This window comes from Ixodes scapularis, unplaced genomic scaffold, assembly GCF_016920785.2.
Source record: "Ixodes scapularis isolate PalLabHiFi unplaced genomic scaffold, ASM1692078v2 PGA_scaffold0__279_contigs__length_252992795, whole genome shotgun sequence".
NCBI classification, from domain to species: domain Eukaryota; kingdom Metazoa; phylum Arthropoda; class Arachnida; order Ixodida; family Ixodidae; genus Ixodes; species Ixodes scapularis.
Genome location: NW_024609835.1, coordinates 22,410,099 through 22,423,037, shown reverse-complemented (window position 1 = coordinate 22,423,037; position 12,939 = coordinate 22,410,099). Strand labels below are relative to the sequence as shown.

Genomic DNA, 12,939 nt, shown 5'->3' with positions numbered 1-12,939 from the left:
GCACGCGCAAGTTCGTCAACTGCATATCCAGGAGCCTGTTAAGTCTCGTCTCTAGGCCTTCACAGCGGGCCATCAGACCCAGGAGGGCTTCCTGACCTTCCAACCTCTCTCGCTCCTTCGTTTCAAACCTGTCTAGTCTCCCTGATAATTTGGCACTATGTTTCCTATCTATGTCAACTTGGTGCAGTCGTTCTGTGAGTGTGCTTATTTGATTTTCCAGCTCTTGAATAATATTTTGTTGGGATCGTTGCGCACAGTCTACTGAGGAACATATGGGACAGTTACAGCCAGCACTCTCCTCCAGCTCAACCATGTTCGCATGCGGCACCTCCCCTGGCGTGCTGGCTGGAAACGACATGTTGCAATTGTTATTATCCTGGGTCACTTCATCCACGGGCAGATCCCTAACAGATGTTTTGGATGTGGCCAAACAAACTTCATTCGAGCCGCTGTCCTGGCGCATGGTCGACTTTGTCTTGTCCCGCTGTGCAGCGTTCAGGAGAGGGGTGGTTTCCAACAAAAGCCCAGTGGCCTGGTGTTCCGGCCTACTCTGAGTCTGTGCGGACAGCATGTGGTCGGTCACAGCTCCCTGGTCCTGGAGAACTCGGGACGAAGACGGAAGTCGTAAGGTGCACGGAGTGCACATCAGTGCAATTCATTAACTCTTTCGGGTCGTCCTTCCAAGCCGCCAGGCTCGTCACATTGCTCGCGCAGAACACCTGGTCTTCATTCACCGCCGCGTTGTCGCCCTGGTGCTCCACTACAGCAATATCATCCTGTACTCCTGTCAGTAAATTGCTGGGAGCTTCCGAGATGGCTTGCAGCCGTTCCATTCGCTCGCTCTTATTGCCGGTGGTAGAAAGGCCCCTCGATTTCAGCTCCTTTTTCAGGTCTTGCACCTTCATCGCTGCCATCCAGCGGAAAGGTGATCAGGAGAGCACAAAGGGAGCAACGTCAGTTGTGAGGAAAGATCAGGCTGGCTCACCCTTAGCTTACTAAGGCTTTGCTAAGCCTACTCTCGTACCGCATGCGATCCTTGTTTCTCCGAGCCCCTTCCGGTGTCGCAGGTTTGATATTCCCCGCCACCAGATGTCCGCTCACAAGAGTTTGTCTATCTCAACCGCTTACTGCGTTTAAAATGCCCGCAAATCAAAGTCTTTCGCGTCCACAGCGCAACCGAGATAGGCACGTTCACTTTCTTCTTCTTATTGGCTTCAATGGCGGCGAATGCGCCAGCGCCCTCTATCCGCCGCTCGGGTAACTACTGAGATGAAAAGGCCTGGAGAAGGAGCCCCGCCGCCACGCGAAGGAGGCTGCAAAGCGGCGAAATCTTCGCGGTTCGCCACTTTTTTCCTGGCGTCTTTGTTTGGACGAGGATCCGTTCATTCCGAGGTGAGTGTTTTTTTTTTATCTTTTTTTTTTATCCATACTCCGCGGAAGCTAGGTGTGCAAAAGCGACCACGCCGTATGTTGAACCAAATACGTAGTGTTCGCGAGCCCGTTACAGGCCAAAGCAGGGAAGCGGTATCGAAGAAGAAAGACTTTCGGTCTTCGGAAACGGTGTCGAAGAAGGAAGTCTTTCTTCTTCGACACCGTTTCCCTGCTTTTACCACAGTCTCGGGTTTTCTGCATTCTGATCAACATCCACCAGATCGCCTGCGCACTCACAGTTTTTTTCCGTTACAGGCGCCCGTTTTAAACATGCTTGGAAATGTTGCGGTGTTGCGCCAGATACCGTTGAACGGGTCCATATCAGAAGAGCGAATGACATTTTAGCGAACAGCGACATTTGAGCGAATGGTCGTTTTAGCGAATAACGGGGGCGCGCGTTAACCCATCCGTCGCGCTGCGCTTTACGCCGCTTCGCGGCGACAGTCTGCGGCAACTCATTACAAAAATATGAACTCACTTGGCCCACCCGAAAACGCCGCTTCGCGGCGTCCGACTATTCGCTAAAGTGTCATTCGATGAAACGTGGGCGTTCGCTAAAACGTCATTCGATCAAGTGAGTGCCTCCCCCGTTGAACAACACCGGCACTGAGGAAGGCGTGTGGGTAGCGCACGCTGCAGCGTGTGATTGAGCGCCATGTTATCGAAAGTTGTTTAGCAAAAGAACACGTTTTAGAAAGCGGAGCTTGGTTCGCGGTGGTTCTTTGTCGTACAAGCTGTCACACCTCGCACCTCAATTCGGGGTCTCTCGGAACTGTCAAGTAAATGCGGAGGTGTGGTGGTGCGGTGCAGTGCGGCGCGGTGCGGTGCGGTGCGGGACGGGGGTTGGACATCACTGCCGCCAAGGGTTCGGCAAGCTCGGCGGCGGAAATGGGTTGTCAGCGGCAGCCAATCTGCGTACGGGCCGCGTGCTATTTCTCCCTGAACCGAACCTGAAGACGTTAGTTTGCCGGTTGTACCGCGCTTGAAAAGTTTCGTGTGATCTATTGTTAGGTCAGTTTAAATTTGTTTTTAAATGTAAATATTTTACTCCTTCAGGAACCCACGGGGGCTACCATCTCATTCGCCCGAGGTATCCGCTAAAAACAGGTGAGCGCAACAATTACCACCTCACTAATTGTATAAATGCGTTTTCCATTGAGGCTTGCATTCGCAAGTTCCAGCTACGGTGTCGCCGCTCAGGCAACTATTTACTGAAGCACGATAAGGATGAATAATTTCACTCGAGCAAGTACGAAGCATAGGCGAGGGAGGTTTATAATGAACGAGAAACGACACATAACACGATGCTAGTTCGATAAACAGAGGTACCGTGATCTGCTGATCCACCGCGCCGCTGCCGCATCGAATTACGATGCCGAAAGCCACGGGAAGCTTGAAAGCTCAACTGGGATCGGCGGCGCTCGACCTGCGTCCGCTCGTCGCCGGATCCGCCGAACGACGCTGCTCGCTTTGCCTGGTTTGAAGCTTCGCACCGTCTTGGCACTGGAGAATGTCTCCTGCACGGTGTCAGCGCATGTGTGCGTGTTCGATGGGTGGATGATCCTCAGCGGAGACTACGAGCATACGGTAGCAGTGATCGAAAACGTTGACGGGAAGGGATCGGGCTACTTCAAAACAGTCTTGACACGTGGTTTCGTGTAGACTTTGAAGATTAGGTCTGACAACAAAGGTAGGCTAAATACGGCTTTATTTTGCGTTTTCAAAGTCCAAGTGCACATTCTTTAATATGTGAAGATATTTTTGTGGTTTTGCTGCTAGTATGTAGTTACTGAGCAACAACTGTCTGTGCCAGTGGTTCGTAACAAACTTCGCGATTGTTGAATAAATCATGAACCACAACGTTTCTGCAACGTTGTTTCATTTAGCATACTGCGCACGTACGTGCTGATGCCTAGTAAAACAGTCTTGGTAAAACGGTCTTGGTGCTCATTTTTGCATTTTTACGCAGTTAGCTGAGCTGCTTTATGTAGCGTTTGATTGTACGCACTAGCGTGTTCATTGGAAAGCAATTGCATGATGCATTGTGTTGAATGCCTCTTCAATCAGGCGCTTTTGCATCTCTTTGTAAAGTCGTTTTTTTTTTCTTCTCTGCCAGTGTTAATGAGTGGGGACGTCACTAACGATACCTTGCGCAAAACATCCATTCCGAGTTCATGACATCGTATGAGGGAGTCTGCCCATTATTGCTGGCTTTACGTCCTTTTACTCATGTCAGGTTTGGCAGTCGTGTTTCCGATAATCTTTCCAGAGGAATTTATGGTGTGATCGTCTGGTTCAGCAGAATCGTGCGAGTTCGCAGGCGACATGGTTTCGACTAAATTGGCAGAGTCTGATTTCGTACGAAGCGCGCCTGGCCGGAGCGGGGGCCGAAGCGCAACGCGTATAATCCGTCAGAAGCTGGAATCAAATTTCGGGCGCAGATTACAGAGAGCTTGAAGAACACTTCTGCGCTCGTCGCAGGCTGAGACGAGACTTCATCAATCCGCATCGAAATCCTTTTCTATCTTTGCGGGAGGACATTTCTTACGTATTTATAGGCATGAACCCTTCGAAAGCAGCATCACAGTTGGCGCTGCTTGAAATGATTCACGTCTCTAGCAAGGCAATGATCAGAAGAGAGCAGATTCGACTCACTTTCCACGATAGCGACTAATGCTGGAACTTGCGAATAGACCATTTGCAGTCTCTCCCAAGCGCCCCGGCGCGCGCGCGAGGAATCTTGGGATCGGTGTTCTGTCGGCCCCCGTCGTCTGGCTGCTCTCCGTTGGAATCGCATCACCTCGCCCTAGACATACTTTTCATCTTCGTTGTTTATACTTAATAATCCTCTTTTTTATCTACTCCAGTGTATTTTTCTTGTTCATAAGTGTATCTATTTCGTTCAGCGCTTTGTATTTCTTCTGTATATTACGTGTTTTTGTGCATATTCCATCGTTTTCGACGCGGCCGTCGACGGACACCACGCCGCTTCGTTCGCCGCTCCCGGGGTGAGTACTGACTGTTGCCGTTACGCTCTATCCCGCTCCTAGGCCGTTCATTTAACTCGTGTGCGGTCGCGAGAGAGCAGTTTCGAACATCACTACAAATGTCACCGCTGTAAGCAGAGAAATAAAGTAGTCATCACGAAGCGAAGGCCGACATGCCTTCGCTTCGTGATGCGCTCGCCCTGTGAAATGTGAGCGTGGGATATCGAGTACTGCTTGCGTGCTCAACATTCGGGACGGTGCTTTGTCGTTGCGATCTTTTTGCCCTTCGGACGCTTGCGAAGCTGTACCAGCGGTCGGCGTGCCTCGGCAGCGCTCGTCAACAACCGTCCGCGCAGCATCACATCCTTCGCGTTCGGTTCTTCGTCGCGGCGGGAGAAGGGGTTCTGACTGCGTTTTATGCATAGTATGGGGGAGATTCCATTGTTTATCGAAATTACAGTTCAGCTAGCGCGCTCACTGTGGTGAGGCAAGATTGCCCCTGCGAACCGCGCTAACACAGCGTCCCGCGAGTGCATATCTTTATTGATCATCCCGTTTTCACGCAAGCGCGTGCATATGAAATGCTAGACACTTTTTAGTGGCTCTGCGAACTGCTTCTTTTGGACGAACACTGACGCATTGAAAGCTGGAGTGTCTTTGCCACTCCTGTACAACACTTCACGGTCGTGCCAGCAGCTTTATGCTGCTGGCACGAAACGGATTATGGTCAAAACGCGTTCTTCGTATTCAGAGCTGCACTATATCATGGACACTGACAGGGCAGCAGCAACAAGCAGCTCAGTGACACTGGAGATGCTTGTCCCCAATGCCAGTGCGTGGCTTGCTTTCAGAATGCTCCTTCGACTGTGTAATGTTCGAAAGTGCACAAGAAGTTGTAGATTACAAAAGCTGGCATGTTTGCCTAATAGCAAACGCTCTTTTTTTAGCACAAAGTTTACAGCAGGCTTTTTTTGAGGGGTTGTTACCCTAGATGAACTCTTACTTCGCAAGTTTAGGTTAATTCTGTCAAAACAACACCAAACCCATTAAAAAACTGTGTTGGTCAAATTTCCGTCCTCCTTTTAAAACGCTGACTGAGCTGCCTTTTTTTCAGGGAAGGCTATGGCGACACGGGATGTACCAGAGCCGCAAGAGCTACCACTTCCAGCAGGACCTTGGACCAAGCAGCTGAAGGACTTTCCTTCCGCATTCTCGGAAAGCCACATCCAAGGGCATGGCCAAGCAGCTGGAGCACAGAAGCACACAAGTTCTGGCTACAAAATGTTCAAGGCCCACAAAGTGCAGAACATCTTCCTCCACACCACAAGTGCATCAGAGACAATTGTCAAGGCTAACGTGGAGGCTTCCATGACCCTTACGAAGCGATACGCAGTGCATGCTGTGCTCTGCCAAGATGGGCAGGTCAGCAAGGCTTCCTGTTCCTGCAAGGCTGGACAAGGCGGTGTGTGCAAGCATGTGGCAGCACTGCTTTGGCACATGCTAGACCTGATAAGGGAGGGAAGGTCCTACATCCCGGATGCTCTGGCCTGCACTGAGGGAGCAAGGCAGTGGGGCCCATCTTCAAAGAGAGGTGCAAGTACGGTGTCGTTCAACGAACTAGAATTCGTCAAGCACGACTCTAGCAACAAGGCGAAGAGTGCGAGAAAAACCACGGAAGTGCATGTGGACGTGGCGCAGGCAACCGTCAAGAGGCTGCATACAGATTTCATTGAGAAGGGAATATTCCCAATGTTTGCGGACGTGATGGAAGAAGCTGCCTTCACACCCTTGCCAAGGAAGGTTCAGGAGCACTCGAACACGGATGATGGGGCCTCTGCAGCACGGATCAGCTTGCCCATAAAAGAGTGCTGGAATCACCAGATGCCACCAAGCGATCCATGCACCCTGACTCTTACACAAGCTCAGCACCTGGAGGAACAGACACGTGGCCAAAGCAGAAGTATGCTGTGGCACACGGAACGTGAGAAAAGGATCACGGCATCACAGTTCGGAGACATCGTCAAACGACAAGCACCCGTGAACGAAAAGCTGACATCTCGAATAGTGAAATAAATAAGTGAAGTGACCATCAGTTTCAAAGTTGCAGTTGCTGACATAACTCGCTTGCTAAGGGCCCGCTCAACTCACAACCGCTGTTAAGAGCGATTGTGAAGCTATGCGATGTACTACATACGCATACCAGCCGCGACGATGAATCACCGGCGCTCGCGGACGGTCAGCGAACGCGAGAAAAGTGACGCCGCGCGGACGGTTGTTGACGAGCGCTGCCGAGGCACGCCGACCGCTGGTACAGCTTCGCAAGCGTCCGAAGGGCAAAAAGATCGCAACGACAAAGCACCGTCCCGAATGTTGAGCACGCAAGCAGTACTCGATATCCCACGCTCACATTTCACAGGGCGAGCGCATCACGAAGCGAAGGCATGTCGGCCTTCGCTTCGTGATGACTACTTTATTTCTCTGCTTACAGCGGTGACATTTGTAGTGATGTTCGAAACTGCTCTCTCGCGACCGCACACGAGTTAAATGAACGGCCTAGGAGCGGGATAGAGCGTAACGGCAACAGTCAGTACTCACCCCGGGAGCGGCGAACGAAGCGGCGTGGTGTCCGTCGACGGCCGCGTCGAAAACGATGGAATATGCACAAAAACACGTAATATACAGAAGAAATACAAAGCGCTGAACGAAATAGATACACTTATGAACAAGAAAAATACACTGGAGTAGATAAAAAAGAGGATTATTAAGTATAAACAACGAAGATGAAAAGTATGTCTAGAGCGAGGTGATGCGATTCCAACGGAGAGCAGCCAGACGACGGGGGCCGACAGAACACCGATCCCAAGATTCCTCGCGCGCGCGCCGGGGCGCTTGGGAGGACTGCAAATGGTCTATACTATACGTTTAAGAACATTTCGATTTGTGTCTGCATACGTGTGCCTAGCATAGCAGATGGGACATTTTCCCTGATGTCCTTATGAAAGAGGTAGAATTGTTTTTATTAAAAAAGTTGGTTTCATAATATTTGATAACTATTACTATGAAGTTAATGGTGAATTCAAGTGGTCAATGTCCGGCAAAAGCGTTCGCCTGGTCAGGATCAGCCAAACGCGCGGTGTTCGGGTGGCTGTTCTCCGGCAAGCGCCGGCAACTTTCGGCGCTTTTTTCACGCCGGAAAATTGCTTCGTCCCAACCTTTCTATTCGCATTAAAACCCCCAGCTGCCCGAGGCCTCTGTCGGCCTTTAAAAAAGCCTTTGCCCAAGAGCCCATCCTCCGCCTCATCCGCATCCCTGTGAGTTCCCTATAGTGGCTGCCGCCTCGGCAGAAGGAGGGTAATCGGTCTATCCTGATATATCTCCCTGTTCACATTCGTAACTTCATATGCGTTCTTAAAGCTCAGTCTCCGGATTGTCCTGTTAGCCTCCAGGACTGCCCTCTTTGTACCTATCTCCTTGTCCCCTGACGTCCGGGACGGTGCACATTACATTGCACACCATCCCAGAGGTTATGGACCTCAACTGTCTCACGCCCTCCTCAATTTGTGTTGGCAAACCTCTGTAACGCTGTAACTGCCACAAACAGTCGCATTTGAGGATATGTAAAAAAAATATAAACAAGGAGCACACAGTTATGTCCGATGCTATCCCAACGATCGCCTTGCTGCTTTGGAGCCAAGGGTCTACATGCGGACAGGTCAAAACAGCAAAATACTTCGCGTGTCAGAACAAGGCTGGCCAAGAAAAAAATATTTTTTTTTATTAATTCGGTAAAATTGCCAGCACCTCCAAGTCTTTCGAAAATCCGAAACATGTAAAAAAATGCCTGCGTGCCCATAGATTCCCAGAAAATATGTCACGACATTGCATGCATAAACCACATGACCTCGTTATGACCAGATTTAGCAGTTGTGTCAACTTTCAGAACAGTGAATTTAATGAAAGCCAAAGTAAGTATGATGCAAAACTGACACGCCCCTTTTACAGGTGTTGACAGAATTGTTTGCCTTTTTCTTGCCTTGGCCCTTTGTCTTTTTTTTTTTGCATTATAACAGTTTCACAAGAGATCATTTAGCATTCAGACCAGCTACCTCTAAACAAATCAATTGAATGACTGGTTCTGCATTTTGGTTTATCTTTCCTGCGGAGTACTTATCTAATTCAATCAATTTTTTTTCAGTGCAATGTACACCTGCAGCATTTGTCATTGCTGCTGTACCACTTTATCACTCTTTCTGAAGCATGTTACATTGCATAAGAATGCCAGCAACATGCAGATTCAGTGCCCCCTCTCAGGATGCACGAGGGTTTTCAGGAAGATTGGTTCCGTCTATAGCCACCTGTCACGTGACCACAAATACTGGAGTAGATTTGAGGCACCCCTTGCTCTGCTTCATGAGGCTGTTCCACTTGCGTGCAGTGTAGCCACTTGTCTTCAAGTCTGCAGCAATTTGAAGTCACTAATCTGTCACCTGAAAGGTCACATTTTGCAACTGGAGGCGATTACATGCCCTTTCCCTGGATGCGCTAGGACCTACAAGAAGAAGTCATCATTTGAATCTCATATATCACGCTGTCACCGATTTGCAATGCAACAGGCTCACGTAGATGAACAAAGATCTCTCGACAACTTCGATCATTCCCCTGATCAGGAGGTTGGTGCGTCATGTGATGTGGGGTCTCAATCGAACGGTGACTTCGTGAGAAATCAGAGTCAAGTAATTGATGCCTTTGGACTCCTGTATCTACGTCTTCTGTCCGAGCATCTGGTGCCATCGTCCACAGTGCAAATTATCAGTGAGGCGTTCTTTGACTTGCAGAACAATAATTTGGAGCAAATGTTATCAGAATTAAGAAGAAAACTGGATTCTGTTGGAATTAGTGACAGCACATCTCAGGAAGTCCTACACCTCTTATCTGACAATGACCAGATACTCAAAGCACACAGCAGCTCAGGTGTGCTACGGTCACCATACGCCCGTAAAGAATACTTCAAGGAGAGGTTCAGTTATGTAGAGCCTGTAGCGATCCTGTTGGGAAAGAACAAGAAAAATCAAGATGCTACGTTTCATTACGTCCCAATAATTGACACTCTCAAGGCATTGCTGTATGATGAGTCAGATGTCAGTCAGTGTTTGAATCCACTTAGCAATGAAGTGGGCATACTCCGGGACTTTGTGGATGGAATAGTGCATGTAGTATTTTGATTTGCACGAGATGGCGCTACTTGACATCTCCTTTTTAAAGTAGCCATCTCGTGCATCCATGAAAAAGAATAAAAAGGACAGCACGCGACGGCATGAGCCGCGCGTGATCTGCGGCCTCATCGGCCAGTGTTCGCCCCGCTCCTGAATCCGTTGGTTGTCTTTTCTTCTCGCTCCGGCGACCGTCCAGGTCCGCTCGGGGCATGTAGTTTCCCGGCTACGTCGAACGTAAGTCACCGGCGCTTGCGTCCAATGTAGTCAGGCTTTAGAGCACCGCCGCGTCGGCGCAGAATATAACATTTTGGCGACGAGGATGGGATATTTGTTTTAATATGTAGCATTTCCTCTTTTGTAACCCGGGATTCGGGAGGGGGCTTCACTCCGCGTCGCGGGTCAGTGGTTGAGGAAACCGGCGCGTAACTGTATTCATGAAATGTGTTCCTTTTTGTTCCGGGTGAACGGTAGTCATATTTTGCGCAAAGGCCGCGTTTGATGAGTTTCGGGGGGAGGCATTAGGCCTAGGTTTTCAGTACGTTCCATTTTCATCGTGAGATGACTTCGTCATCTTCGTCTTCGAGCGGCCCAACGGCGTTCCCGCCGCCGGCTGTCTTTTTGGCAGTGCCCGGTCCGCCGATTGTAGCTTGGCCGGCATGGAAGCGTGCTTTTCTGACTTTTCTTGACGCGTCGGCGTTGCATCTCGTAGAACCGTTCCGAAAAAAAGCCATCCTGTTTTCGCTGTTGGGCACTGAGGGCCAGCGCATCGTGGATGCATTTCAGCTGTACGAGACGGTTGCGGTGGAGGGGACTGACGAGTTCCAGGTTTTTCTGGAGGCAGTCGAGAAGCATTTTGAGTTTTCGGGTAGTATCGCGCTTGAACGCCAGAAGCTGCGCGGTTTGTTCCAACGTCCTGGCCAGTCGGTAACTGAGTTTCTTGCCGTGTTGCGCCATCAGGCTTCGTTTTGTGCTCTGGGGAACGCGCTCGATGAAAGACTTTGCGAGGTTTTCTTGGAAGGCCTGGAGTCCAGACGCGTCCAGGATCGCGTTCTCCAGGAGTGCGAGGGCAGCGAGCTGCCAACGCTGTCGCGGGCTATCCAGATCGCTCGCCAGTACGAGCAGAGAGCGAAGACGGCCGCAAGTTTTCGGCGGCGAGAGTCGCAAGTCCCGGTCGCGGCAGAAGTCCAGATCGAGAAACGTCAAACGGCAGCAACACAAGATGGTGGCCAAGCGTCGTCTTCTTTCATCGAGCATGGGCAAGATGGCTACAGCGGCTACCCTCCCTGGCCTCAACCTGGCTACCCCCCGTCGCAGCTTGGACCCAGGATGCCTTGGGCTCCGGTGGCCTCCGGTCACGTGCCCCGTTTTCCGGCGAGGGTGTTCCAGCCTCAGCGTGGGCGTGAGCCCGCTCCGCCTCGGACGGGTGGGATCGGAGCAGACGACGCCTGCTACTTCTGTGGACGCCGCCGTCATGATCGAGCGGTTTGCCCGGCGTCTCAAGCGACATGCTTCTTATGTGGAAAGTGGGGACACTTTGCAGTGGCGTGTCGGAGTCGTCGCCCGCCGGCGGCTGCCTTCACCTACGATCGGCGACAGGCATCGTTCCCGGTTCAAGGCCGTGGTACTCGGCGGACCTTCGCCGACAGACAGTTCAGAGGGGACCGGCCCGGCCGGGTGAACGTGGTCGGCCAGTCGCTGTCTCCTGAGGAGCTGCCAAGCGTCAGGCTGACGGAGGAACCTGTGGTCGTCGGGACGGCCGAGCGACGAGAAGGCGGCAGCATGCGTCGTGACGCCTTCATGGCCGAGATCACGGTAAATGGGACCCCTCTTCGTCTTCTTGTTGATACCGGTTCATGTGTGTCGATCCTAAATGAACGCATGTTTAACGAAGTTAACAAGCAGCGGAGGATAAAGTTACATCCGCCGTCGACGCCTCTCGTCCACTATTTGCAAGAGACCATTCCGGTACTTGGATGTTTTGTGGGACAAGTAAATTTTAAGAACCGCTGGACAACGTTGGAGTTTTACGTAACCAAGACTGGACGTTCGTTACTCGGCATCGACGCGGTCCGTGAGTTGCAACTGGTGTTGAATGGCGCTAAACATGAGTGTTTGTATGCGAATGCAGCTCACGGAGGAGGAGCACCACAGCGGGATGTGAGGCCCACGCCCAACCCGCAGCGACGACCGTTCACCGCGTCGTCCTGTCAAGCATCGCAAGTCCCCGGTTCTCGACCAGCGGCAAGTTCCAGACCTTCATTTGCGGAGAACCCGTCTCCTGCTTCATCGGTCTCTGAAGAGACCACACCTAAAGTCTTCGAGGACGAGTCAAGTCCGCAACGTCATCCTGAGAGTCAAGGGCTCCATAGTCCGCAACGTCATCCTGAGAGTCAAGGGCTCTATCATCCACAGCGTCATCCTGAGAGTCAAGAGCTCTACAGTCCTGAGAGTCACGGACTACACGGTCCACAAGATCATCCGGGGAGTCAAGCGCCCCAAGGTATGAAGCGTCATCCAGAGAAATCCAGTCCTTCAACGAGCCTTGTTGGTGGTTCCTCGAAGCGAGACGCATCCAAGTTGCCACCTGGCTTCGAAGATTTTGAACATCTTTTTAGCCCGGGGTTGGGTCTGCTGAAGAATTACTCGCACAAGGTCAAGGTGCGGCACACAGTTCCACCAGTCCAATCAAAGCTCCGTCGCCTCCCGATGACCCTAAGGGATCGGGTTTCCGAAGAAATTTTCAAGCTGGAGCGAGAGGGCGTAATTGAACGTGTCGAAGCCTCCGAGTGGGTGTCACCTATTGTTGTCGTCCGCAAGCCCGATGGCAACATCCGTATGTGTGTGGACCTACGAGCTCCGAACCAGGCCGTTGTCATTGATTCATTTCCACTTCCTTGCATCAATGAACTGTTGAACTCTCTACGGGGAGCGGCGATCTTCTCCAAGCTGGATCTGGCGTCCGCCTACCATCAAGTCCGTCTCGACCCGGTGAGTCGTGACCTCACGTCTTTCATTACCCACGAGGGGTTATTTCGCTTTAAGAGAGTTTGCTTCGGGCTGGCATCTGCACCCGCAGCTTTCCAGCAACTCATGTCCAAAATCCTAAGGGATTGTCCAGGCGTTCAGTTCTATCTGGACGATATCATCGTTTATGGATCCACTTTGAAGGAGCACGATGAGAATCTCCGTCGTGTCTTGTCTCGAATTTCCCAAGCAGGAATGAAGCTAAACCGTAAAGGTGTTTTCCAAGTACAGGAGCTCTCATTTTTGGGACACCATCTTTCCGTGAAAGGTTTAGCACCCCTGTC

At 51.1% G+C, this 12,939-nt stretch overlaps 1 protein-coding gene across 1 annotated transcript; it reads left to right on the top strand.

The window, feature by feature from the left end:
• The first annotated feature begins 10,122 nt into the window (after positions 1 to 10,122).
• LOC120851161 lies at positions 10,123 to 11,846 on the top strand. The gene is made up of 2 exons (XM_040223758.3): positions 10,123 to 11,443; positions 11,760 to 11,846. Exons 1-2 carry the CDS (start codon positions 10,190 to 10,192, stop codon positions 11,790 to 11,792), a joined length of 1,287 nt encoding a protein of 428 aa, XP_040079692.2. The 5' UTR covers positions 10,123 to 10,189; the 3' UTR covers positions 11,793 to 11,846.
• The last annotated feature ends 1,093 nt before the right edge of the window (positions 11,847 to 12,939 follow it).

Excerpts from the sequence above, each read along its gene's own strand:
- LOC120851161 (XM_040223758.3), top strand. The coding sequence starts at position 10,190 with ATGACTTCGTCATCTTCGTCTTCGAGCGGCCCAACGGCGTTCCCGCCG. Across the intron at positions 11,444-11,759 it reads CCTTCATGGCCGAGATCACG|CTCACGGAGGAGGAGCACCA; the intron begins GTAAATGGGACC and ends ATGCGAATGCAG.